Source organism: Acanthochromis polyacanthus, chromosome 8 (assembly GCF_021347895.1).
Source record: "Acanthochromis polyacanthus isolate Apoly-LR-REF ecotype Palm Island chromosome 8, KAUST_Apoly_ChrSc, whole genome shotgun sequence".
NCBI classification, from domain to species: domain Eukaryota; kingdom Metazoa; phylum Chordata; class Actinopteri; family Pomacentridae; genus Acanthochromis; species Acanthochromis polyacanthus.
In genome coordinates, this window is record NC_067120.1 from 32838515 (window position 1) to 32865993 (window position 27479).

At 41.7% G+C, this 27479-nt stretch overlaps 1 protein-coding gene across 2 annotated transcripts; it reads left to right on the forward strand.

Annotated features, from left to right (window-relative positions):
* The first annotated feature begins 538 nt into the window (after nt 1-538).
* On the forward strand, nt 539-27479 carry siah1 (siah E3 ubiquitin protein ligase 1). Of its 2 annotated transcripts, none has more exons than XM_022205703.2 (5): nt 539-708; nt 16194-16250; nt 20724-20905; nt 23287-23583; nt 25378-27479. In XM_022205703.2, exons 2-5 carry the CDS (start codon nt 16241-16243, stop codon nt 25747-25749), a joined length of 861 nt encoding a protein of 286 aa, XP_022061395.1. In that variant the 5' UTR covers nt 539-708; nt 16194-16240; the 3' UTR covers nt 25750-27479. The 2 variants fall into 2 exon arrangements, with proteins under 2 accessions (XP_022061395.1, XP_022061394.1); XM_022205702.2 differs by lacking the exon at nt 539-708 and adding an exon at nt 12045-12568.

Consider the following 27479-nt stretch of genomic DNA (forward strand, 5'->3'; position numbering starts at 1 on the left):
ACAAAACCGCAGAAAATTGTAAATCTGTACTGTGTGCCACGTGTATAAAATGTCTGAAAAATAGCACATTTTTAGTGATGTCTCTGTTATATGTGCCTCAGTTCGATGTTTCTGTGCAATAACACAATTACAACTCTATTATTGTTCATTACACTGTATACTTATATTTATATTTCCTACAGCAATTAACATTTTTACATTATACGCTCATTCTTTCTATTTATAAGTAGATATATAACCAGTAGCTCAGACGTGTAATATTTAAAAGAGCATTCAAATTGTGACATATGGTGGCAAAATTGGTAGTATTTCGAGAGAGAAAAAAATAGCAAAATTGGTACTGACAGTAAATTTTGACTGCTGATTGTTTAACCTGCTTAAATCAGATGGGAACTCATTTAAATAATAGTCAATAGAGCAGGTGCATGTGTTTATTTTTTATTTTTTTAAATTTCTATTTTGCCTTTTGGACCAGTTAGTACTATCTGCAATTCGTGCAGAGCGCGCCCCCGCGACAAACTTCAACAACTGTGCGCGCTCCAGAGCGGCTGGTACTTAACGCCTGGCGTCTCGTCTCTGTTCCAGGAGCAGTGCCAATGTGTACACTGAGCGACCGAATGAAACACGGTAAAGACGGATCCTGTGTGTATCGCCGCGCCGTACCTTCACGCATATATCCGTCGTGAGCCGAAGGATATTTCTCCCGAGGTAAGCGGGTGTGCCGTGGCGAGCGAAACATCAGATTTTCGAGTGTGGTGTGTGTTGGCGAAAACAACAGCAGACGTTAGCTTCCTTCATTAGCGCTGTGCTAATGCTGCCTGCTGGCTAGCGAGAGGCTAAGCAGCCGTGTCTCCAGCCCGTTTGTCGTTTTAAAACGCCTCTTATCTGGGGTGTGCATATCAATTGGCGTGCATTGAGAGCAGATATTGTCGTTAGCGTTGACTCAACGGTGCATGGATAACAGTACAGTATCGGTTTCTTAGCTTGTTCACACTTGCTAAGCTAACAAGTCACCGATGCGGCTAGCTGGTTTGCTATGGGAGACTGCTTTACGGCAAGACAAGGCCTCGTATGTCTGTAACGGTGACTGCTTGCTAGGATACGCCGTAGTCTGCGTTGCCAGACAAGGCCATTTTGCTTTCAAAGTGGGTTAGTTCAGGTCAACAGAAACCCGTCGTGGCATTGTTTTGTGTAGCAGCGTTACCGGGATAACCGGGTTTTGTGGAGGAAGTGATGACTAATGTTTACGCGGAGTAACGACTGTGGCCGCAGTCGGATTCACCGTGACTGTGTCTGTGTGTGACCTGTCCGAAATGGGACGAGTGAATGTTAGCTCTAGTTAGTTATTGTTTATTAGAGGACTCTGATCTCCTTATTGAACTCCAATGTATGTTCTGGATGCAGCAGCCGAACATAATGGTTACTATGGACACCTGTAGATGAGTTATGAGCCCGGCTGTTAACAGAACTGTAGAAATGACATCACCCTTTTGACAAAGTTGCTTTAGGCAGGTGATAAATGCTGATTGCAGATCACATTTGCACTTATTCTAGCTTACAAGGTCTGCTCGGGTTGAGGTTGGAAACATCTAAGCTGGGCATTAGGAGAGGTCACAGTCGTACCTTTGCAGACGTGAGCAGTGAGTTGCTTGGGGCTAAAAGGTGCAACAGCAGTTGGATAACTTTCAGACACGTGAAAGTAACGCCAGTATCAACACAAACACAATGCTGTAACACAAAAGAGAGACACTAGATATATACTTGGGTGGCAGATATTGAGATATTTAGTTTTCTGCAATATTATGTTGGGGAAAATACAGGAATGTTCACTAAATGACTTCAGTGACTGTATTTGGAAAGAATTAATCATTTGAGTGATTGGTGTGTTGTTGTTTTTTTTCAAGGGGCAGCAAGATAGTAGATATCCTCTCTTCAAACATTCTACCATTGTCTTTTCTCTGTCCAGTGATCACTTGCATGCTTCCAGAGTTTCTGTTTCATTGTTATCATAGTATTTTTTTTCACAGTTTCTGATCCAACAAGGGTTTTACAAAGCTTTATCTCTTTTCTGAAGGCAGCAGTTCCTGTGATATTCTCCTAAAAATTATTTTAAAAAGCTGAAGAAAGCTATTTGGAGCCTTTTTCCTATAGTCTAACACTGACAAAGACATCCATAGCAGTTTTTTTGTCTTGCATAGTTTTGCACTCCACATACAGTGATATGTGGTGCTGATTTAAATGGGCAAATAGTTGATGTTGAGTTTCTTTCTGCAACCACATCTTCTACTTTCTCTCCTGTTCCTGCGTCATTTTGCTGTGCGCATGTGGAGCCTGAATGTCAACAAATTCTCTTTCATATAAAGTTAGAAAAAACTGTATTCAGACTCTTTAAGTCGGAGTAACTGCTGTTCCGTCAGACTTCTTCTGTAGTTTAGTTGTGGAAAATGAGAACCGCGAGAGTTTAGTTTTTGCATCAGGAAGCAAAACAGTTGTAGCATGATGTGTTTGAGTTGATATACCATACTTAAAATTGCACATGCATACATCAGAATGTCGATGCAGTAATGATATATTGTGCTGCCCTAGTATATACTAGAGTACACAATGGCTGTAAGACTTTGAAAGCTCTCACCTTTGGCCTGCACATCCATTGATGGATGATTTATTCGCAGTCTGAAATTGAATGAATTAAATTTTTGTCCCTTAGCCGAAGGTTACATTCCTCTTTGTGCAAAGGGGAAACGTAAATTAATTACACATAATCTGGCAGAACGATGCTCACATGCTACTGTAAATTCTTAATGTGTGAATGTTTTAAATTGCCAGAGCTGATTGTGCATGTAGAATAATGCTAATGTTTGCAGAGCAACACATGCAAGCTGATTTATGCTGAAGCACTTGGCAAGCACAGCTACCGTAGTGTAGAGCCCGACATCATGTTTGTAGCAGTAGTATGCAGATAATGTGTGACAGGTATTTCAATGGGATGTCTGCCGTGACTGCATTTCATCAATGGAAAATACGCAAATATAGGTAAACGTAGCTTACAGCAAATTGCACGTGCTCGTAAAAAAGATTTATCGGGAGATGCCAAGTGTGTCCCACTATGTATTATAATAGAGGTTGTTGGCTCTGCTAGTCAGTTTTCTAGAGTAGTTCCAGTGTTAACGTGACTATTCATTCAAACGCTGACTGCATTGTCAAACTGTAGACGAAGAACTGTGCTTTTGTCTGTTGTCTGTATGATGCTTGTACAGCTACTAGTGTCTCTACATTCTACCTTCCTAGCCCTTTACTGAGTGCAAAAGTAATAGTTTTGTTCATAATGCTACTGGCTCATTACTAAAACAACATTCATCAAATTCTCTGCTTGTTCACAGCCAATCTCGAAGACAAATGTTCTTGTCAGTCAAAACAAAATGCACTTTGTAACGTACGTACAAGTTAAAATCTGCAAAAATAATACAAGTAAATTATTGCAAACTGTTTTTTCATCTTGACATCTAATCCTGAGGTTAATTTCAAACCGCTCTCTGTTAGCATATATATTTGTAATTGTTTTGCAGCACTACTAAGGGAAACTGGAACAAAGAACATTCTGACCACCAGCCTATGACGTGATGGTCTAATTCTTGAGTAGCAATGCGTAAAGCTGACTGTTGGACTGTCTACAGTGAGATTACATGGCAGATGTCAGTCAGCTCAGCAGTAGTGTCGCTTTACTTTCTGTGCATTTAAGGACAGGGGGAGCATGAGAGATGCATGCCTTTGATTGAGAGACGGGTGATCCCATTTGTTGTTAACAGATTTGAAATGCAGCACAGCGTATAAGAACTGTAATGCCTATTTCAGCTGATCTGGTGCTTGCAGGTGGTTTATTTCAGGTCATTGCTTTGGGCTTGGGTGTAAATCAAGCCCTTATTAGCTGAATAAGATGTAAACCGGTGATGTTTGGGGTCCAGAGAAATACACTTAAAAACACTAGCCACGATTTCTGTATTGTACCTTAAGGATGTTGTTTACATGTCACACTAATTTTGTGTATTTTGCAGCAGTGAGGCTGCACTAAAGAGCTGTCAGGATCTAGACATCACACATTTACAACCAAGTACAAGATGTGAGAGTGGGAATAAATCCAGGCTAAGTCCAGGTTGCCAGGTGCAAATGGAATTCTGTCTCAAAGTTGAGCACAAAATCCGTGAGCTGCCCCCCCCCCCAAAAAAAAAAAAAAAAAAAAAAACTAAATAAAATAAAATAAAAAAACATCCTTAGGTAAGTTGTCAGTTCTTCTAACTGGTAGAATTTGGCTAAGAAACATCCAGCCCTGACGAGTGAAAGAAAACTAACAAGTTATGGACATGCTAATCAATCGATCTACACACAACACTACAGTCATGTGAGCAAAAAACGAGCAAAAAAATTGGCATCTTTTTATTTGCTGACTTTGCTCAGTACAGTGTTAGATGTCTGTAATGCAGCAGCAGAGATGAACTTGCTTTGACCTGAGGGCTTTCTGTAGCTTTTAGAGAGGCTTAGTAATGTAGCCACCAGGGTGGTTTTCATATGTGGATGGATGTTGACAGATGCCAAGATGACAGGGATTTATGTCATTGATAGGAAAGACTCATCCTCTTGAAATCCTCATACACGTTAAAATACAAGAAAATGAAGCTTTGGGTTTTTCAGCTGCAACTGACAATTACTTTCATTTTCAGTTGATTATTTTTTTGTCTGCAATATCCCATTCATTCTCAACAGATTGTTGTTTTATGGCCAGTGGGGATTAATCTAGGCAGACCAAAGTGACATCTTTCACCAAATCATGCCCAAACAGTTTCTTGTTAATTAACTGTACATTGACTGATCTGTTTTGTTTAGTTGGGGAGAAAAGACATTAAACTTTTTTTAGTTTCACAAACTCAGCAGCTGCATGCAAAAGGGTTGCAGCTGTTTGCGTAGACTATAGTTTACCACATACATCAGTATGCATTTTCAGTAGCAGGGACAACAAATACAGCATTTTGTAGATATGTAAATTTGCAAATAGTAGTAATTGCATAGCAAAACAAATGATATAGACATTTGTCTGTTGAACTACGTGACTGCACATGCAATAGTACATGTCAAAACACGTGTTTATTGCAGCTGTCATGCTTGTGTTTTATTTTCAGTCAGTCAGATTTGATATTACCTCTGCCCTTTCGATGTAGTTTTTATCATGTCTAATGCAGTATTTGGTCCCAGTGGCATAGTATTTATACATGCATTAACAGTGTGCTGTATTTAGAGCCATTCTCACATTCCTCAGTCATTTGAATTTCTCTTGCACAAGAGAAGTAAATGGCTGCTCCAGCTGCTTTTGTTGGTATGCGGCCTTTCTGTGAACTGCTAAAGGTTAGAACCTGCCGTCCACTCTGTGTTTTCATTTTCTCCTCAGTGGTTGTTTCTACTAGCTGTCTGTAGGTACAGTGTTTAATGGCTGATTTATTTATACTGTGCAGGTCTGCAGCGAGGATGATGTAACCACATATGCGCGCTGACAGTGAAGATTGTAGTGGCTCGTGGTTGTACTGATTGTTTAAGACGTCTGCCACATGACCTTTGTGGCCCAGTTATCTCTCCATCATACAGAAGAAAATGAGGCTGGTTAACCTGGTGTAGGGTATTCTGAGCCCTGAAGGTAAATTACTTCATCCTGACTGTAATGCTCATGTTTCTGTTTTAATATTATTTAGAAATGCACAGCAGTATTCTTGCCAGAAGTTGCCAGCCTTTAGCACACATGTACAGTTATGACAGCCCTATTTTTGTGTCATTTTAAATTGATCCACATAGAAATTGAAAATGTATGCACTTAAGCTGTTTTTTAAAATGTGCATTATGAAACCTGTAAGGCAGTACATGATTGATAATGCCCTCTTTTTTTTTTTTAGGCACCGGATATTTTTTTACTGGTGGGCCTTTTTTCCAAATGTGCTTCGTCACATTCTCCGTAGTGTCCAAAAACCTTGGTTGACTCTTGTATTTGAATTTCGCGTGGTTCACCTGAGCCTCTCTCTACTTCTGGTACTGCTGCTGCTGTCACCTGACCACCCGAGTGCATGCCCATGCATGGTGTCACATGGCACGAGACAGGACATAGTCTTCACTGTACATATTTAAGTGACATTTTAATTAAACCAGTTTAAGACTATTTATAGGATGAGTTATCTTGAGATACAACCTGACTTGTTGCGTTTGGTCAGCTTAATGTATGTTAACTAAACCAATGGTGGTAAAAGTAATTATCAAAGTATTTGACCTAATACGACAATAGATGATGATTTTTGTGATTTATGTGTGACTGTTTGCGATATTTATTGCACCAAGAGGTGGATGAGGTGCTTTGCGTGCTTCTGTATACTTGCATCTGTGACTTGGCTTGTCAGCTTGTGCATCTTTTAATGTCCTGCCACAACATCAGCGGCACATGTCCAGTGAACAGAGCACAGTTCGTCCTCACAAGAATGACAGGTGTTCCCGTCCAGCTTGATGCATGAGGTGTTTGTGTGTGAGAGAGAATGAGCATCTGTGTGCGCATGTGTGCGATAGAAACCGATAGACAGAAGTGACTCATTGGCTCTTTAACAGTGGGGTAATTCTAGATCTGTTACTAATGCCAGAGGGAGTCCCTGCTTGCTTTATCACTCCCTTTGTGTGTGGATGTGTATGCATGATGCGTGTCTGTTCATCTGTGTTAAACAGACAAGGTGCGCAGCTTTGTGTGTGTATGATCTGAGTTGGTTTTGCCTCTGCCCTGCTATCCCTGTTCTGTGTGGCTTCTCCATGGTAACAAGCTGCTAAACTGCATTGTTCCTCCAGTTGTTTTTCCTGCTGTGGATAAGAGGTTACTGCAAGAGTAAAAGAAATGACAGCATTAGCTTCTGAATACAATGTTCTCATGTTGTTGGCTTTGTTTCATTCAGGGATTTAGTTTGAGGCTTGTGCTGACTGATACACAATCTTAAGTTGACATTAGCTCTCATGGCTAACACAATGTCTCTGTAGTGATCAAACTCCTTCTTTCATCCTAAAAATGTAGCTGTGTAGTTTAGTGAGTTTGGTGTATGGATTAGAAGGTCAGTTTTCTTCATTTGGGTTATCAAGGCTTCACTTTGTCAGCAAGGAAGGCCATTCTGCTAAAGATAGCTATCAAGAGTCAAGGACAATTCTATAGTTTATCTTTCTCTCTGACCCGAGCTCTTACTGACCCTTAAATTTAATGTAAGGCTTACAGGACCTGGTTTTCTAATGTCTCTTGAAGCAAAATGGACTACATGGCACCTGCACTTGAGCTTAAATGGACCAAAACACTCCTAAATACGGGAAATGTCTGTAATGCTCGCTGAGTTTTCAGAGTGGTTTCCCCTGTTACCTTACCTAGCTCTGAGCCAGATGGGAGAACCTCTCATTAAAATTGAATTGGCTCCTGAATTGTGCATTCAAAATGTCCACTGGATCATTCACTCAGGCATTACGCTACACAGCAGCCTGATGTTTCTCATTTTGAACATTATTTTACTTACTCTTGGGACAGAGATGTTCATGAGGAGCTTACAGATGAACCTGAACTAAATAAAGATTGGGCTGGCTAACAGAAAGAAAAACTGTCTAGCCAACATGACCCCTAGATCACAGAATCGGGCCGTAGCCTCTGGTTTTGTGCTGACTCGGTCTGCTTGAGATTGTCTAAATGTGCCAAAGAAAACACACAGAATGATGCATTTCACCCTGCTGTGTTGCTCTTGTGTTCGTCATGCTTTATTCTGTAGACATAGTTTACACAGCAGTTTGTCAAGGCACTAATCTGTGAGTTACTGACTTTAAATGGACTTAACACTCATCTCTTTCCCACCCATTTCTTTATCAACAATGGACAAAGAGGCTTGAAACTGGAAACTAATTTATTGTTAATTTTACCTTACAATTAACTTCAGTGTGTACTCGGTCATGATAAGCCAGCTGAGACCAGACAAACCTCATGTAATGTGATAATTGGATCTATCAAAGCACTGATAAATGTCACGTAGTTGGCAGGTCATGTGATATGTTTTTTTTTTGTTTTGTTTTAAGTTAAGCAATCAAAGCATTTCTCTCTCAGCCTTGTTTCAGCTGCTTCCATGGTAGTACAACAGGTCAGAGTTTCAAAGGAGAAGACAGCAGGACAGCAGCATTTCATATGGAAATGTGAGCTTGTGTTTCTCTCAACCCAACCCTGTCTTACAACCTCCTTGCCTTTTTACATCTCCAGCTCACTGGTCTTGTTGTTTCTCTGACTTAATTTCACTTCAGCGGTGCTTTATTGGCATGACAAAATCCAGGCATCTGCATTGCTAAGCATGTTTACGATTTAAATAGTCTGTATCCTCCCCTCCCTCTTTCCATCTTCGCCTTTGTAGAAACCCCTGGCTCTAGGTGATGAAGTGTTTGGGTCGCTGGAGATGAACTGCTGCCTATTCCAGATGGCTCATTGTTGTATCTGCTGCCCTGCCCCTTTAATAACACACTGGGCATTGGCGAGTGTCACTAGCGTTGTTTTATAGCTCGCAGGGTGCATGTGTGTCCCAGCGGGTTCCCTTTGTGCCCATATTTTTTCTGCTCCTGAATTTCTGACTGCTTTATATTTATATTGTCTGGTGATAATGTGAGCAGATGTGGTGTAACGACTGTGAAAAGAATACAGCAGAGGGAGTACGGCAGTGTGTCTGTCTTAATCACGGTCAAGCTAGAATCCAGGAGCAGTTTATTTACCAAAAAATTGCATTTTAATTGCCTGTGGCATTAGAAAAATTCTTGGTGACACATAAAGTATTTTGGCAGTTAATCAGTTGGGAAACGAACAGAAAATAGATTTCTATAGTGATCATTTATCATGCAATAGTGCAGGTTTCAGTTTCTCCAGTATGAGGCTGTGCTGCTTTTCCACGTTTTTATTATGTATTTGTAAATCGTGGACTAAAACAGTGAAAATCTGAGAAGCTCAACTATATTTTTAACCATTGTTTGATGTTTTTGAAACTATACAATTCATAGTAAGAAAATTATTCAGCCCCAGTGATGTACAAGTAAATCTAGTTTTATTTGCTGTTATTACATTGTTTTAGCGAAGTTTGTCGTGCTAGACTTTGGAGCCTGACTGATACTGGATTTCAGGGATCAGTAATGGTTTTAAGGGATTAAAAATTCTGATATAGATGTATAGGCTGGCACTCTTTATATCAGTATTTCCTCTACATTCATTTAGGAGTGGCAGGCCGCCATTCCTAAATCCTAGCTGCTGCTTCTTAAAATTTTTCTTTTGTTTTTATTGTCACAAATACGCTACAGCTGCATGTCTCCATTTTCAAAGCAGAGTCTTGCACTGTGTCGGGTACTCGTGAGTACCAAGGTAAAGTACAGATAACTGTCTTGCTCAGTATCTACTCTTTCATAGGTCGTATTAATACGACGTTAATTCCTCGCGAACGTGGCCTTGAAAGTGATGTCACGTGGACCACACAGGCACCAGGTGAGAAAGTCAGAGGAGTGTCGTCTTGGAAAATAGGGCAGTGACTTACCGAAGAAAAGTTATTAGCCTAAGATAACTCATAATAGATTTTACAAGTTAAAGAGACATTTGCAAAATATTGATGGCCAGCTGACATTACGTAACATATCGGTAGCTTCAGTTAATTGGGCCCGGTGCCAACTCAGTGTTGCTATTGTGAGTGAACTAATTGATAGCATTAAGCTAATATCTCCACACCATGATGTAACTGCTGTGTACATTTTCAGATGAGCTTGTTCAATGTTTTTTTTTCTTGTTTTTATTTTTACATTCAGCCTTTAAAAAGCTATTTTCAATTGTCCATTCAATAAATAGGTTATACAAGTAAAATCTGCGCTCAACTGCCATTTGTTTAGGCCGCCACGGTTCCTAGAGAGCCTGCCACCGCTGCTGAAAAAAATCCTAGAGGAAACATTGTATATATATCTATGTCAGAGCTATATTGAAAAGGTAAAATGATGTAGTCTTTGTTTATTCAATTTCCAGTAAACTACCTAGCAGCGAGTGAAGACAGCACTCGACTGCACCACTATTTTGCTCGGCTGTGATGTGTACTCTGCTACATGTACTGCTGACAGTGCTGAGACTATTGGAAGCAATGGCACATTTTCTGAAGCATGTTTTTTTGCGACATGTTCTTCACAAGAAAGTTTTCAAATAAACACAAATTGAACAACAGAAATGTTGCTAGAGATTTATCATTTAAGACCAATATTGGTCACCTGATGTATCTGTTGGGCTCTATTAGACATTCATCTGAAGCAGTACTTCTAGTAACCGCACATACTCCTTACACATGTATGGCAGCTGCATCTGTGTTTAGACCTGTCCTTATGGGATTGAATCACCCAAGATGCCTTTCAGTGCCTCATGTGAACAGAGCCAGCGTCTCCCTTTCTTTGTGCACTAATCTAGCTATCACTTTCTCCCTTGCTGACAGACAGATCCTGGCTCACAGTGATATTTTGGTTTTTTACTTGGGCTCTTTTTCCTGCTTGCCTCAGTCTTGTGTGTGTTAGACAGAGAAAGCCTAGTTTCTGTATTTGTGCAGCAGAATGAATTTGTTTAAAAGGGAATGATTCTAGAGAGTAAAAAGCTAACATTTGAATCATTGATCTAAGAATTGCATTACATTATTTTTGATTTTGGCAAATCTGAAGAGCAAGGCTTGAGAAAACACAGAACACACACCAAGCTCTTCAAGTTTTTAACAGTTTTTTCTTATTATTTGATGCAAAGGTATTGAATTTTACACATAGGGCTTATTACTCTGTGGCAAACTATGCAAGGGGAAGTCAGAATGAAAAGAAAAGGCAGTGAGAAAGTGAGGTATGGTGTCAATGAGGGCAGCTGGTGGTACAGCCTGCAGCCAGACAAGGCTGAAATCTGAGACTTGCACAACCACAGAGCCCAGCAAAGGGAGGGGGCAGAGAGAGAAAGAGAGACACACCAGTGGGAGAAAGAGAGGGAGAGAGAGAATGTCCATCCAGGAGGGAAAAAAAGGGCAAAATATGCAGGCTTGAGGCAGAGAAACCATGCAGGAAAGTGTACAGGCGCAGAGAGGAAAATGGAGACCTGAAACAAAAAGTGTAGGAGGGTAAATAAAATTTGTAAGAATTAAGTTGAAGTCTCTTTGAGGGAGAGGAAATATCTGTGGAGCAGAGGAGAAAGGGTTATGTGTTTGGGTAGGGAGTCGTCAAGAGAGAATAGGGAAGGGTGTGAGTGAGCATGCTCTGTTTGGACTGACATTGGATGCCGGCTTAGCTTAGCCCTCTGTGTTTTGCACAAACACACCCAGCAGCAGTGACACCTACCACACTCCAGGGGACAGAGAGAACATCGTCGGAATAAAAGCACAGAGAAGGGGGAAAAAAAAGTCTGGGAGTGAGAGACTTTATCTGGGACTTTCCTTCTCTCACGAGTCTTCTCCTCTCAGGAAATCCAGAGAGCGGGGCTTTGTTTTCCAATCAGCAAAGGATTATTCTTCTAGGAACTGCTGTACACCATACAGGATTTGTTCTGTCATTTAAATCAGTCTTTTTCTGGATGTGGGAATTGTTTTTTAACTTCAAACCTGCAATTTTGGTGAATGGTTTTCAAACAGTGTATACCTGTTAAAAGCTGCAGTGGTGCAGTGCCGAACAGTTACTGAAAATCTGGCACCAGGAGAAACAGAGGTGGAACTTGCAACAGGATAATTACCCAGGGTTGGACTGAATCTACAGTGAGTTGGCTAAACTGCCTCGAGTTGCCTTCTGTTGCTAGTGGCTGATTAGGCAAAGGGAGGGAGTGGCAGGCTGACCACACACCGACAGACTGCTTACAGACTGACTGCATTTTCAAAGCTGTCAGTGCAACAGAAAGCAAATCTGTGAGCGTTTCTGTTTCTTTGTGCTGGAGCATAATCGTCCAGTCACCAGATCGGATTTCCTTTTTTAGTTTGAATTGAGTTTGGCAGGTTTGATGGATACCGGCTAAACTTTAAGGACATCAGCGATTGTTTTTTCGTGACGTTTCCAGCGATTGAGGGACTTTGAAATTTTTCTCATGTGAGATTTTGTAGTTTTGTTTTTTTTTTTTTGGATTCCACACGTGAGCACTTTCCTCCTGTCCCATTCCCTTGAGGGCAGTTATTTTTCCAGCTATTAAGGATTTGTTTGCCCTTGCCTGGACACAGCCCTCATTCTTTCATTGCAGCTCGCCCTGGACCCTCATGAGCTTATGCTTCCTAAATGGGGGAGCAGGAGGAAGAAATATGATCCTCTGTTTTGTGGTGTGTTTAGAGCAGCAGCAACCGTGTGTGGTTTCCATGGAAAAGGCCAGAGAAATATGGCACAGAGGGGCTGCATAAATGCTCAACCTCTATGTCTGTGGTCCAAGTGAAATCGAAGCCGGCTAGCGTAGCACTGCAAGCTCCACCTTGGAACTCCTTGTTCAGACTCTTCTCATGTGTAGCCACAAGGAGCGTGCACAAACCTAAAGGTGAATGAGCTATAAAGTGCTAATACACGTGAACGCGCCCTGATTTCTGGAAACGTTTACTCACCACCTCATCATGTCACTGTGTTTGCTGCTACTGTCCTTGTAGCTGCAGCCAAGGTGTTGTAAAATATTAATCTCTGCTCTCAGTCCAACTGCAGCTTTGTTTGTTTCAGGTTGATAAATTAATAGTTTGTGTGTGCAGAGTTTGGCTTGCAGAAAGTGAGCGTTCTGTATGTTGTGACAGAATATGCGCTCAGTAGCTTGTGTGTGGGTGAGTACAGAAGACGCTTTGAGCATGTGTTGCCTTGCGTGCATTGTGAATTACACTGCATGGTGTATATGAAGACTGTGCAATGTGTGTGACAGAGAAAGAGTGGGCTCTGAGTTGAGAACAAAGAATGGCACATTTGTGTTGAAGCCCGGCTTTTCTGCCTCCCCCTCTGCTCGTGCTCTCGTCATCTATCTCCTGTCTGTCTCGTTCCTTCTTCTATATCCTCTTCTCTGTGTCTTTGTCTCCCCCCCCCCAGCTGTTTGCCTCCAGACTTGTTTCTTTCTCTTTTTGGATACTTAGCTTTTCCTGTATTTAGTGTACCATTAGCCATCTTTCTGCATCTCGTACTATTTGCTTTTATGGTACTTGTTTTCCCCCGTTTGTCCAGCTAAAGTCATGTATGTGCAGGGCTTTTGTAGCGTGTGAATGCATGTGTTTATGTTTTGTCTAAAGCAAGTTGGCACATGCTTCAGGCTAACTTTGGTGACTTGCAGTAAATGCTGTTTTTCATGATAAAATGCCTCCATAACTTTTGCCCAAAACACAGAAGTCAGATTTGTCATAAACTTTGCTCACTGGAGTGCAGTCTTTGCTGCAAAAGACAAGAAAAACTACTTTGCATTGAGAAAGGAATCAGAATCCTTATTTGGAAATCTTTTAAGTTTGATGAAAATGGGATCCCTGTTGGTGTTCAATAAGCAGAAATGTAGGTGCATCGAAATCGATCTCACTTTCTCTGCACACTTTAATGCGTGCTGTTCCATTAGCCCAACAGTGGCTGCATTTATTTGCTCTCAGTAATCGGGGACAACAATCAGAGCAAGGCAGTTCTCCGGTTTCAATGTTGATGTTCGTTTGTCAAGGCAAGACAAGCACCAGGTCCAGACAATGAGATTAGGTTTTTATTACCTGTAAGTTTTGTTTACAGTCACAACCTCATATTTTCAATTATGACCAGTGAGGAAAACTCAAAATGCTAATGTCTGATACATAAGTAAAAAACATACCGTAAACAAACTTCTGAATGCTTACACAGTATTGATAACAGATATGACATTATAAATTCGAAAGCTGCATTTCAGTCACGTGAATACCTTGTTTCTGTGCTTTGCAGTTGTTTATCTCACATTTAAATCTTTACAACTAATGGAAAGTTGCAGCGCTTCATAAACAGACTTCCCAGACATACAGGTACACACTGTTTAGAAGATATACTTTATCCCACTACATTTGGTTTCTGTGTTGCATTTTGCAGCTGGAGACAGGAAACTAGTGGTCTTATTCTGTTGATAGTTTACACATATGGACATTTTCTATTTGCTTTATTACTGCTCATGTCCAAAACTTGTAACTTTACATTGCACTTTGGGCCGATTGTTGTTTTGGGTCTTTATTACTTCAGCAGTTATCTGTAGTGCTATTCCAAGTTTGCGTTGCAGGTGTTGAAGCAGGGGTGTTGTGGTTTTCAGTGCCTCTGTTTATGTTTGTTTCAGCAGGGATCATTTAACAGCTCCTGTGCTACAGGTACAGAATGTAGTAGCTAAAGGAGGGGTTTCTGGCAACTTAAGTATTCTGAAATACAGGAAATCAATACTGCTGTTGGAAGTTGTATCATGAATGAGAATTGTGTATTAAGAACAGAATGAAAATTTCTTGAGATAATGGTAGCTGTGTAGCCTAGCCACGCTATACCCATGTTTCTGACGGCACAAGGGTCTAGGGAAGCTCGACAGGGAGGGAGGCGGGCTAAAAGGTTGTCTATCAAATCCCTCTGCAGCAATTGGGTAGGTATACAACCAATCAACGCAACGAATAGGCTGATGTAGTTCCTAGAGCGCCGGCGGATTGTGGCTAAGTCCCATTAGCTTCCCAACCAGTGGAGCCAGCTGGTATATTAAGGATTTGCCATATCCCCTCGGCATAAGTCCAAATACGTCTTTCTTCTCAATGAAACACTTCAGTGCCGTCCTTTGTTTATCTTTCAAGTTGAATTTTAGCTTCAAATCTTTAAGGGCTGTGGCCAAAGCCGAGTCAAAAGATAACTGTTTGTTGTGCGCTGGTTGTTTCTGTCAGAATCGTCGCGCCTCTGTCGTCACTTAGTTACGCCCGCCTTCTGACTCTGCACTTCATGGTGATTGGTCCGGCCAGTTTTAGGAGCATCCAGCCTCGAGCCTTATGGAGGGTAACTAGACCCACCCTGGCAGATAATTAAATTCGTTGCCGTGGGTTGTCTAGCCCGGCTAGGCTAGTAGCTGTGTGCTAAAATATGTATATGTGCACATGTAAGAATTCCTGTTCAGTTTATCCAGCTTGCAGGCACCTCTGATGAGGAGCAGGTTTTGCATCATTTTGTAAAACTGTAATCCACAGTAGTATAATTGCATATCATAGACTTTAACACGAGCATGCAGCTTAAATTGATGGTATCTGGACTACTGTTTGGTTTTTGAAGATGTTTCATCTCTTAACCAAGGGGCTCCCTCAGTTTTAACTGACTCCTGGGCGGCTTCTGGTATTTGAAGCCATCTGTAGGTCGTTACTCACCTGAAACTCTTGTCACCAAGGCTAATTGACGACCTGCAGACTCTCATGAATCGAGGTGTGAATGGTGGCCTGGGGAGAGATGTCAGGATTGCATTGTTTGTGGCTGATACTTAATGCCAAAGGCTACCTCCCCCATTTAGAGACTGATCCCATTGATTCCCATATTGAGAAATGCTTGTGTTGCATCAGCAGAATAGAAAAGTAAACCCAAAGAATAACAAATTATATGGGTCAATAGGCAAAATTCAGAATGATTTTCAATGAAAAAGAAAGAGTAGTTCCAGCCTTCATTCCTCTCATCTACCATCTGTCCCTCTGTTTAAATTGAGAACCGTCCTCATAGAGGTGCCTCTTAGATGCGGGTAGACTGCTGAGTCTTATCCTGAAGGGACTTGCTCTTTTGTGTTTATTAAATATGAATTACTAGTGCTGGGAAAAACAGTGTGGCGCCAACACACAGTACAGTATGAATCAATGAGTGTGCAAGTCTCATGCTAATGTACGTTGCATTAGTGGTACAGTAAGTGGCTTAAATGCTTTGAATGAGCATTGCTAGGTTTATGGAAGTGCACAAGATGGGCAGTGCCCTTCCTGATCTCATATTGTCTGCTGGCACAATGCAGATGGAGCCTTAGAACCGAGATGACATTCATGAAAATCAAATCAAATTTATATGCAGGCTGAATTGAGCTGTGTTATTAAACGCTGTCAGAAATGAAAGAGGCAGGCTGTATTCTATTCACTGAAGAAAGATGTGTGTAACCACAGAGTCTTATTTATTTACCTTCTTATTTTTTTTTCTATTTTCAGAGGTCCCCACATTTCAAGAGAAGACGACAGCCTTATTTGGAAATCTTATGGACGAAGGTGGGTATTTGTTTCTGTTAGTGTCCTTCTCTGCCCTCTTCATTTGTCTCCCGGCTCATTTGTAGCAGTGTTTTCTGCAGGCTACTCCACCACATCTCTCTTGATCTCCTTTTTGTCCTCTGATGCCGTAGGATGAGTTGTTTCCAGTTTGAAAATTTGCAGCTCTTAATTTGCTTCACTTGGACAGCTCCTAACACAGTTTTCTCTTGTGCAAGATGATGCCTCTGTCTGGTGAAACCCTTTCATTTTGCCTTTTGTTAAAACATGCATTCAGTGCTGTGTGATAAATGGTTTTCTAAGCAGAAAGTCAGTATTCTTTCCCCTCCTGTTAAACACCAAGGACGGTGTGCTAAGTTATTGTTTTGTGTCTGCGCCTCTCTTTGCCATCCTTCCCTCCTCTCTTTTGACATGAAGCAGTGTGTGCTCATTGCCCTCAACCTGGATAGCTGACTCACTCTGTTACCTCAGCCCCTCTGTGCCCAGGTTTTCTCTCTCACACCTTTAGTGTACCCTTTTTGTCTAAGGTGTAATTTTGTTATAAAGCTTCTTTGGTATAAATCATCCCTAAAAAGCTGCTAGCACTCCTTAAGTATCCACATTGTAAAAAGTAAAGCCCAAAAGCTTTGTAAACTGTAAATTCAGACTGTAAAAGCCATTTCTAAGCCACCTGCTAACAACAAAAGGCTGCTGGGCCCTGCTCGTCTATATTTTGCCTTTATCTTGGCAGTGTCACCTTCTTGGCCTCCCATGTGCCAACTGAACAAGTGATGCTATGTTTATCCCCCCTCATGGACTCTTTTAGCTGGGCATGTTGCAGCTTGTTACAGCCTTACGTGCTGCCAACTATCTTTTTGTAGCAGTTCTCGAAGCAAGATCCGATTTTTATCAGGAGAATCGCAAGACTCTGAGCTGGCAAAGAAATGATTTAACACACATTTCTTGAAGTACATAAACTTTGCTTTCTGTGTGCTTATAGCCATTCTCCCATGGCCTTCCTGCCATTACGGGGGCATTTCTGTGCCAAAATCCCACATGGCTCAGCCAATCAGAAGCAATGTGTTAATCACATCAGTCACAACTGAGCTGCTTTTTTTTCTAAACATTTCTGCGCACCAGTGAGCAGCAGTGACTGATGATCCCCTGGCAGAATTCTAAGTTGACTGTATAATATTACCTCTAAATCAGTGAAACCCTAATAGTTGAGTTAAAACAATACATATTATGTGCTTGTACTGTAAGCTCTGTTGTCAGCTGTGAGACTGTGAATCCTGCTCCCCTTTTTCTGGCCTCTCAGCCGAGGTCCAGTGTTGATCTATTTCAGTAAAGTATGTTTAGCCATACATTAGTTCTATTCAGTCATGCAGGCAGTATTCGTCAGTAAGATGGCACTGCAGTGTACTCCACAGTGTGTGACAGAGGTACCAATCAGCCACACCCAAAGTATACAAACATCTTCTCAGACACACACAGCTGGTAGTTGGTCTCTCCTCCAAAATAATAAGTTGATGAGCCTATATTTTCTATTTTCTCTAAACACATCACAGCACACAGGCACATTTAAGTGCATATTATGGGTCAGTTGTATTATGTCTGTGTAAATGCTCCAAAGTTATCCAGGTCATGGTAATCTGAAGTGCTTCAGTAGATGGCAACTGAACTTCTTTTTTTCATGTTTGCCTTTCACTGAAGCACTTAAAATCAGTGGTGTTCATTTGATTTAAGGTGGTATTGTCAGTATGACCTCAATAGAAGCTAAACTTACAAGATATTGCTTAGCACACTGCACTTCTTGTGAGTTATTTTGTATTTATCGCTAGATGTTTACAATATAGAATCAATGTTAATAAAAGGAGACCCGTTTGTGCCTTTTTAAAGTTAGTTATTAAACTTGTCGATCAAGAGCATCGTGCAAGTTTACAACCTAGACATCACCGAAAAGATAATCTCCTTAAATCTTTATTATGTGTGAATTTAGGAGCACACAAGCTCCCTAATGTCTCATTCTGCCCGTCTGCAGCAAATGACTCACTCTCCAGTTGTGTTCATAGTTTTGTCTTTAGGCTGCATTAGCTAAGTTAAGAAGCGACCCTGTGCTGACTACTTCAGTCTTGCATGCTGGCTGACTGTGACCCTGGCCTTGGCCTAGCTGAATGTCCTGAGCTAATTTCGTCCCACTGCTCTTAGTGCTGCGGCTAGCATGCTAGCCAGCTAAGAAGTTCTATTAATAGCTGCTAAGGCAGTATCTCCATCAGAGCAGATGTGTTTACAGGCAGGAAGGCAGGCGTAGGGAGCGCTAGCTAATACTGCCTCTGACTAGATCCAGTTTTTACCTCTGCAGTTGGCGTCAGTGTACATGTGTGCATGCAGAGAAGCTTTACCCTAGCAGCCCTGGCTGCTGACAGCGCTGCCAGGTACTAAGCTCAAAGTAAGGGGGATGCTTACGCAAGTCGTGATGATGTAGTTAAAAGCATCACATTTGGTATTCATGGGCGCTCCGTTGCACTACATCATCTGGGAGTGGTCCGAACTGTCAACAAGGAATCACAAATCTGAAAAAGCTAAAAAGATTTCCTTTTGGACTAATTGTTGTTCAAAACCACGTTTGTTTGTTTTTTAATTAGAATTGAGCTTTTTCTTAGTTACCTTTGCACCAGAAACAAAAAGTTTTATTTCACTGCTTATAAAAATGAGAAACACCCAAACAGTGACTAATTATAAATGACATAATTCACTTGAAAAATGGATGAAAATTGCTGATGATTTCAGAAGACCTGCTATGATGGAATTACCTTTTAAAATGTTTCAATTTGCTGCTAGGTTAACCAAACTGAGCAGCCATGACTAAAGCTTGGTCAACGTTTTGCTGGTGGGTGTTAATTTCCCAGCTGTTGTATTGTCTGTCTACATATTGCTGTGCTGTTTGTCCACCTGACTCTTCTCTTGTCTTTACCTCCCACACATAACTAGCCTCTCTCCTCCTCTCTGTTCTGAGTCTCCCTGTGCTGCCTCTGTCTGTGGGCAGGGCTATAAAAAGGATGAACTATGCCAGCCAGGTAGCGCAGTAGGTGGGAACGCATCCCACCCAAACTACTGTGCTGCCCCGAAAAGGCCTACAACATCTTTCTTCCCCTCCTGTCCTTCCCTGTTTCTTTATTTCCACTCTGCTGCATCCATTTTTGTTGCTTCTTCCCTTGTCCTGTTCAATTTAAAGCTTTTTAGGTCACACAGATTCTGTCTACCACTATCTACTTGTCTCGCTCGATTCAAACTTTGCTGCATCACTCCTACTTTCCTCCACCTTTCTTTTTTCTCCCTCCTTTCATCTCCAATGACTCGATCTCCCTCCAACATTAAATATTCTTTTACACATCATATTTACTTGCCTCTTCTCTACACCCTCTCCTTTTCTCTGCTCCACAGGCCATCCCATACTTAACCACAAACCTGTTACCAAGGCAACTACACAGCATGATAGGAAACAGCAGCAGCTCCGCACACCACATCTGAGTTCACTTTACTGTCTGGTTGTTCTTTTTATATGTGACGAAGAAAGTCTGTGCGGCTCTGACTTGTTGCGGAGACAATAGTAGATACAGAGTAGGTTGTAATGGAGAGAATACTGACGTGTACTCTGCTCACTCCTCGTTTTAAAGGCAAATGTACTGTTAAGTTTTCTGTTTGCTTATGTATGTATATTCCCCTTTAATGAGTCTGTACATCCAAATACGCATAGTAATTAAAGCTATTACAAAGCCTCTATCAGTCACACAGATTGGGAAATGTGACATGTCTCGAGAGATTTGTACTAGTGGTTAACCATCGTGAGTGTATCGCTAAAGAAGTAAAGCTGTTTGGTGTATGGATATTTGACTGAAATGTTTATTTGCTGGTGATTAAGCATGAAGTGTATTGCAGGTGTACTGCACAGCGGATTGTTGCTCTGCTTGGCGTTCTATAGCTGTGAGAGCTTTAACAACAGTGAGTGTTGCAGACTGGATAGTAGATTAGCTCAGCATGTAGCCACATATCCTCACATAAGCTGAATAGTGCAGCTGACATATGGGAGCAGGAGAAATAGTTTTCTGCAGCAGAGAATTTGTTCATCAGTTTTCCTTGTGGTCTCATTGAATTTAAACTGCTTTGGTCAGTAAATCTAAGTACTATTTGTCACCAGAAACATTGTTTTCGACTACAGTGAAGGGAAAATACCTGATTTGATGTCACATAGGTTAACTAGATGCACTCGGCAGCGTTCACCACATTTTCAGTCTCTCTCTCTCTCTTTTTTTTTTTTTTTAGTGAATCACAGTGACTCATAGATGTGCAGTGACTAAGAAAGAGGTGCTATAAAGAGAGGTCCAGACAGCCAACCATTGCTTCTTTGATCTAAAAACCTTTTGTTGTGTTACAGTACAATACGATGCCGCTGCAGCACTTTATCACAACCACCGTCCTCCTCTCTCTCATTACCAGAAATGAGTCGCCAGACTGCCACCGCGCTGCCCACAGGAACCTCCAAGTGCCCCCCATCTCAGCGCGTGCCCACCCTGTCAGGCACCACAGCCTCCAACAGTGACCTGGCCAGCCTGTTCGAGTGTCCTGTCTGCTTCGACTATGTCCTACCCCCCATCCTGCAGTGCCAGTCCGGACACCTGGTACGTACTGTGCAGCCTGGAACCAAACCAGATGGTGTGGGTGTGTGTGTGTGTGCGCAATACAACAACCAGTGGCGGTTGGTTTTTCAAAGCCAGAGTCATTTTCCATTGGTCTGCGTTAAAGAACAGCAACAACCTGCGTCCCCATTGTCACATCTGGATTTTATTCATCCAACAACACAACAATGGCTCTTCTACTTTGGCTACAATGAGCACATCTTGTATATAGAGCTGTCTGTACTGCTACACCTGCAGCTTAGGTATTGCTATGAGTCACAATCAAACCAAGGTGAGCTTTCGTCTTGGAATTGTTGTCTTGAGTTCCTGCACTTGACTAGCCTAGCCCTGCTAGACCCATGTTCTGAAGGCACAAGGGTCTAGGCACGCTCGACAGGGAGGGAGGCGGGCTAAAAGGTTGTCTATCAAATCACTCTGCAGCAATTGGGTAGGTATACAACCAATCAGCGCAACGAATAGACTCCTAGAGCGCTGGAAATCAGAGGATACGGTAGTTCGGTGAAGCCTTATTTATAGTCAATGGGTGAAGCTCAAGTATATTACAGACATGTTAACAGAAAGATTATTCAGAGTCGGTGCTAATGGAGCTCAACGACTGTTGTCGTTTTTGTTGTCGACCTTGGCAGAGAATTAAATTCGTTGCCGTGGGTTGTCTAGCGCGGCTAGGCTAGTTGTTTCTGTCAGAATCGTCGCACCTCTGTCGTCACTTAGTTACGCCCACCTTTTGACTCTACACTTCATGGTGATTGGTCCGGCCAGTTTTAGGAGCATCCAGCCTCGAGCCTTATGGAGGGTAACTAGACCCACCCTGGCAGAGAATTAAATTCGTTGCCGTGGATTGTCTAGCGCGGCTAGGCTAGCACTTGACACAACGTTGTGAAATTTCCAAGTATTTCTCTAAGTTTGTAATCTAAATAAGCTAACACCTACAGATTACAGTAGACTAGTCACAGAGTGAAATTACTAAGCAACTAGCCTAAGAAATGCTAACGGGGTGATCAAGACCCCAAAGTAGAAACCCTGTTTGATACGAGGTAGACATTTCCTGTAATAGTGCTAGTTACATTTAAAGCTACTGACCAGTTTTCTGTATAAAAGGGCCATGTACACGTCGTGTAAACAATATAAATAGAAGACTGGTCCATTCTTACCTACGTGCTACCCTCGCGCCTCATGTAGTCAGTTTCATTGATTTTAGTTTAAGCGTAGTGATGCAGCAGCTGCTCAGCCCACAGTCCACATACACCACATGTTCAGTGTAGCTGTGGGCACAGTGTAGGACTGGCTTTTAGCATGAATACTGTTTTCTCAGTGGAGTTTTGCAAAAAAAAAAAAACATGCTATTCATTATAAATTGCATTGTTATGAATCTACAAAATGCAGCTGAAACAGGTACTTCTCCTCTGCAAGTTTTCAGAGTACAAACGGCAGACTAGAGCACACTCCTATTTCACAGGATTTTATTGTCCAAACAGACAAAATGTTCAACTCTTTATCAGAGATATTATTATTTTTAGCAATGTAATCATGGCCAATATTGTCTCAGTTGTATCTTCGGAGATGTTTGTGGTGTAAATTGAAGCTGATTGCTCAGTAGAAAAGTAATAATAATAATAATAACTTTATTCATATAGCAACTTTTGAAAAATTGGGTTAACAAAGTGTGTTACAGACAGGGCAGAAAAGAAGGATATTCAGGACGAACATTGACCAACAGAAGGCTGGTCAGTCCAAACATGGTAAAAGATTTTCAAAAGAAATTGGTACAACACCAGATAAAATAATAAAATGACACATCCAAATAAGGGAGAGAACACATGGAATAAAAGATAAATGGAGGGGCAATCCAGAAACACAAGGCCAAAAATGATAACAGCAATAAATAAGGCGTAAAACTGAATAAAATGACCAATAAAATAAAGCTACAAAACCAAGTGGATGATAAAAATAGATGATAGAAATGATCATAAACAGCAGTACACATTATCAGTTTGCATTGTGTTCTAGTCCCAGGATAAACAGTTTGAACTTGTGTTCACATATAACTGCAGATCTTAACAGTGCTACAGAAGCATAATCGTGTTCATGACACAGCTCACTACAGCTGCCAAATGAATGGTCTGATAGCGGCCTGATGTCTGACCCAGAGTGTAACTCCGAGGAAAATGTTCAAGGTAAAGGCCAAGCTGTCAGCTGTGCTTTGGAAATGTGCTCCTTGTTATACTGAGGAATGTGTATTTCCTGCACTGAGCCCTGCCAGCTCCCATAAATTCTAACCAACGAGATAACAGAAAATGAAAAAGAGATTCAGGGTTCAGATAATATTTCGGGGCAGAAACACTAATTCGTGTTATTCGTCCCAGGTATGCTCCAACTGCCGGCCCAAGCTCACCTGTTGCCCCACCTGCCGAGGTCCCCTGGGCTCCATTAGGAACCTGGCCATGGAGAAGGTGGCCAACTCTGTCCTCTTCCCCTGCAAGTACGCCTCGTCGGGCTGCGAAGTCACCCTGCCTCACACAGACAAGACCGAGCACGAAGAGCTCTGCGAGTTTCGGCCGTACTCTTGCCCCTGCCCCGGCGCCTCCTGCAAGTGGCAGGGCTCCCTGGACGCTGTCATGCCTCACCTGATGCACCAGCACAAGTCCATCACCACGCTGCAGGTCAGACACTCACAAAGTAGTCTTAATACATGTGTTTGTTTTTCTGCAGTTATATGTTCAGTAGATATAGAAAGGAACTGTAAACTCCATTTACTGCATGTTGTTTTCAGGTTTGGCACCATTTTACCAAAAAAAAAAAACAAACAAACTTGAAATAAATTTGAGTTGGCATGTCGTTAGTCCAGACCAGTTAGAAAGCAATTGCTATACCTCACCCCACCAAGCCGATAGTGAATTTAAAGAGCGCCCTCTGCTGGATCTCAAGATGAACTGCTTCAGATTGTACCGTTTTATTTAGTTCAAATGGGTTATTATTATAGTTTGCGTTCTCCAATTTTAATTTACCTGCCAAGATTTAGAGAACCTCAGAATGCTTTTAAACAGAAAGATCCTGCACTGATTTAAATGTCAGTTAAGTTGCTAAATGGCTGTAAAATCTCTTCTTAGAGTCTGAAGAAGCTTTGAGTGTACAATGAAGATTATCTCAGCTGGGGCAGAGAGAATAGGAATTTATTAGTACAAATTACAACTGTGCTTTTAAGATCTAGGGTTTAGCAGGAATCTGAGGTAAAAGAAAAGATGGGATCAAGTTGAGTTAAGATTTGTTGGATGCGGTGTTCTTTGTCTTTTTTTTTTTTTTTTTTGCAGGATAGCCCACATTAGAGTCTCAACATAAATGTTTCTCATCCTCTGCTGCTTCGATTTTAACCATTTTTTTTGTGTCTACTAATAATCACTCAAGTGAATCTTGAAATTACAGTCGGACTTCTGCACAAGGTGTTCTATATGAGGCACCATATACAGCATCCTACAAGCGATCTTTCAGACTTGTCTTTGACCAGAGCAAACTGGTTCAAACTCCGGACCAAATTAGATTCACGTCAGTATAATCAAACGAAACTGGAATTTTACGAGAAAGAAAACTCACTCAAGTGTCTCCAAAGTAAAACTTCTAACTTGCATCCAAATGATTTGGTCCTTTGGTTCACTGTTAGTCATTTTCCCCATATTCCTGCTGCCTCTTTCTTACTGATCAGACTTTAGCCCACAGTGTTTGCTTTTGGGTTGGGCTGCTTGACTCTTTGCCAGTTTGGACATTGATTTCTTGCCCAGCGTTGCGTCCTCGTTAGCATTTTTTGAGTTGTTCTTCAGGTGTCGGCTCTTTACATCGATTTGTTTCTGTCCTACTCTGTGCTCACATGTAGTGCATTTTAATACAGCTGAATTCCCAATAATGTTCATTTATGTAATGTGTTGAGTATGAAATAGTGACTGAAACATGACCCATTAGGACATTAACCAGCCCTTAAAATCCCAATTTTATAACTTAGTTTTCTTACAAACAAATCACTTGGATTTAAAATTAAGCATCACACCCATAAGTGACTGTACCTGTTTAACTTGTGTTTTTTTTTAACTTTAGCTTTTTTTCCATAACAAACAAGCAGAACAACATATAAACAGAAAAACAGCCTTCATACTATAATATAATAAAAGCCAGGGTTCCAAGTGTCCAAGCTTGTCAGTATAAAATGTTCATCCTCCAGGTCTTTCTCGAGTTTTCCATATATTTTTATGGGTTAAACTTCATTTGGCGTCTGCTCCATCCAAAACCTACAGACTTGTGTTCTCATACAGTTCCAAATGATTTCCGTTTTTCCCAGTACCATTCACATTTTTGGGTTGCTCAGAGAAGAAGCCAGGCATTCCATAATGTTTTAGGTTCCATTCTATGACTTTTCTGATATCTTTACTCCGCCATTTTTTTGTTAACTTGTGTTTCTCTGCGTCCAGGGCGAGGACATCGTGTTTCTGGCCACAGACATCAACCTGCCGGGCGCCGTCGACTGGGTCATGATGCAGTCCTGCTTCGGCTTCCACTTCATGCTGGTGCTGGAGAAGCAGGAGAAGTACGACGGACACCAGCAGTTCTTCGCCATCGTGCAGCTCATCGGCACCCGCAAGCAGGCCGAGAACTTCGCCTACCGGCTGGAGCTGAACGGGCACCGGCGCCGGCTGACCTGGGAGGCGACGCCGCGCTCCATCCACGAGGGCATCGCCACCGCCATCATGAACAGCGACTGCCTGGTGTTCGACACGTCCATCGCACAGCTGTTCGCCGAGAACGGCAACCTGGGCATCAACGTCACCATCTCCATGTGCTAAGAACTTTACAGAGAAGAGGGTCAAAAAGTTACAGATTGTTCGGGGGGCATTTTTTTAGGGGGGGGTCAAATCAGTTCTGACCTCATGGCGCCTCCCCCCCTTCTCTGCCTCACCCCTTGACATGTGGAACTGGACTGTCTGGTCGGGCAGCCGTGGAGGCCCAGAGGGGTGAGATGGATGGATGGATGAATGAATGGATGAATAAACACACAAGGACGTAACTGTGTAGTGATGGCTGTAGACTTCTAAACACACACATGTGAGACTCGTGCACATACATGCAGTCTCACCCTCTATTGGTCATAAACACAAACTGAGAAGTCGTTCAAACTCGCTTGTCAAACTGGTCTCCTGGCCACGTGTCTGTCTCCGAGTGATTTCTTTCCCCCTCCCATCAGTCTCATTTTAGTGTCTCTTTTCTCTCGGCCTCAGTCAGACATTTCAGACACTACAACTCTAAAGCCTGGAAGCTGCTTCACCCCCGACAAGCTACTAATTCACCACGGACTCCTGGTCAGTGCAAGGAAGCTAGCCAGCTATCTAGCTCTCCCTTTCTGTTCTTCACCCGCCTCAGTTACCTCCCCGGATTGAACGGTTTCCACTCGCAGGGCTTCGACAGTAGCTGTGGCTGCTAATGACTGACTGGAACCCGGAATCCATAAAAGAAAAAAAACCTTTCACCTGTGAGCGACGTGGCTATCGATGGCTGACTGGAACCGTCATCTATAGACATGGATGACTGTAGCACCCCAAACCATCCACACGCGTCCCGGATGGAAAAACAAATCGGCAAAAGCTCATTTGATTTCTTCCTGATCCACCACGAGGCTAAAGATTGTGCATCTTTAACTAGTTGACTGTCGTCGTTGATAGTTATTAGACTCTGCTGTCATACTGTATGGATTGAAGAAGGCCCTCAGCTACATCAGCCCTGGACTTAGTTTGTTTTTGTTTGTTTATTTTCACACAAACACATCTGTTCCTTGCATCACAGGTCTAATAGTGGATGAGTCGACCGAGGAACAGAGTTTTTTTTTCAGAACAAGGAAAAAAAAAAAAAGAAACACTGCATTTCAGTTTTTCTTTCCGGGTTTCTTTCTTAAGTCTGTCTTTTCTTTTTAATTAGTTTTTTTGTATGACAAGAGAGAAGAACTCCTGATATTTTTGTGTGTGAGAGAAAGATTCTGGCATAAAAAAAGCCTGCTCGTTTTCTCCCTTTCCTCTTCTTCTTCTTTTTGTTTCTGCTCTGTCTTCTGCCGGCCACTGATTGACTGATCACCCAACCAGGAATGAGGGACAGTTTGTACCGTTACAATGTTGCTATTGTTATTATTAAATGGAGATTATCATAATTATCATTTTTTGTATTGAATTTTAAAAACAAAAATTAAAAAGGCAGTTGTAAAACTTGTGGCTAAACTTCAGTGTTTGTAGTTAAAAAGCAAGTTGTGTCGTTCTTCTGAAGGTTTGTTCTTTTTTTTTTTGATTTGTCTCCAGAGTTGGGTTGTTTTCATCTATTTGTCTCTGTCTTCTTGTTTGTGTGGTAAGTCTTTTCTTCACCCCCTTTTTACTTTTTTTTTTTTTTTGTTGTTGTTGGAGGAGGAGGGAGGTTTAGCCAATCATCTCTCACTTTCTCTTCACGTGGAGTCTCAGTAATGTTGCTGCTCTCCCTCGAGTCCTTGACTATTTTCTGTTTTAATTTGTCATTAAATAAATCTATCTTTTTCATA

Coding starts and splice junctions, on each gene's coding strand:
- siah1 (XM_022205702.2), top strand. CDS start 12,451: ATGTCTGTGGTCCAAGTGAAATCGAAGCCGGCTAGCGTAGCACTGCAA. Junction 12,569..16,193: donor GAGCGTGCACAAACCTAAAG/GTGAATGAGCTA, acceptor TTCTATTTTCAG/AGGTCCCCACATTTCAAGAG. Junction 23,584..25,377: donor AGTCCATCACCACGCTGCAG/GTCAGACACTCA, acceptor CTCTGCGTCCAG/GGCGAGGACATCGTGTTTCT.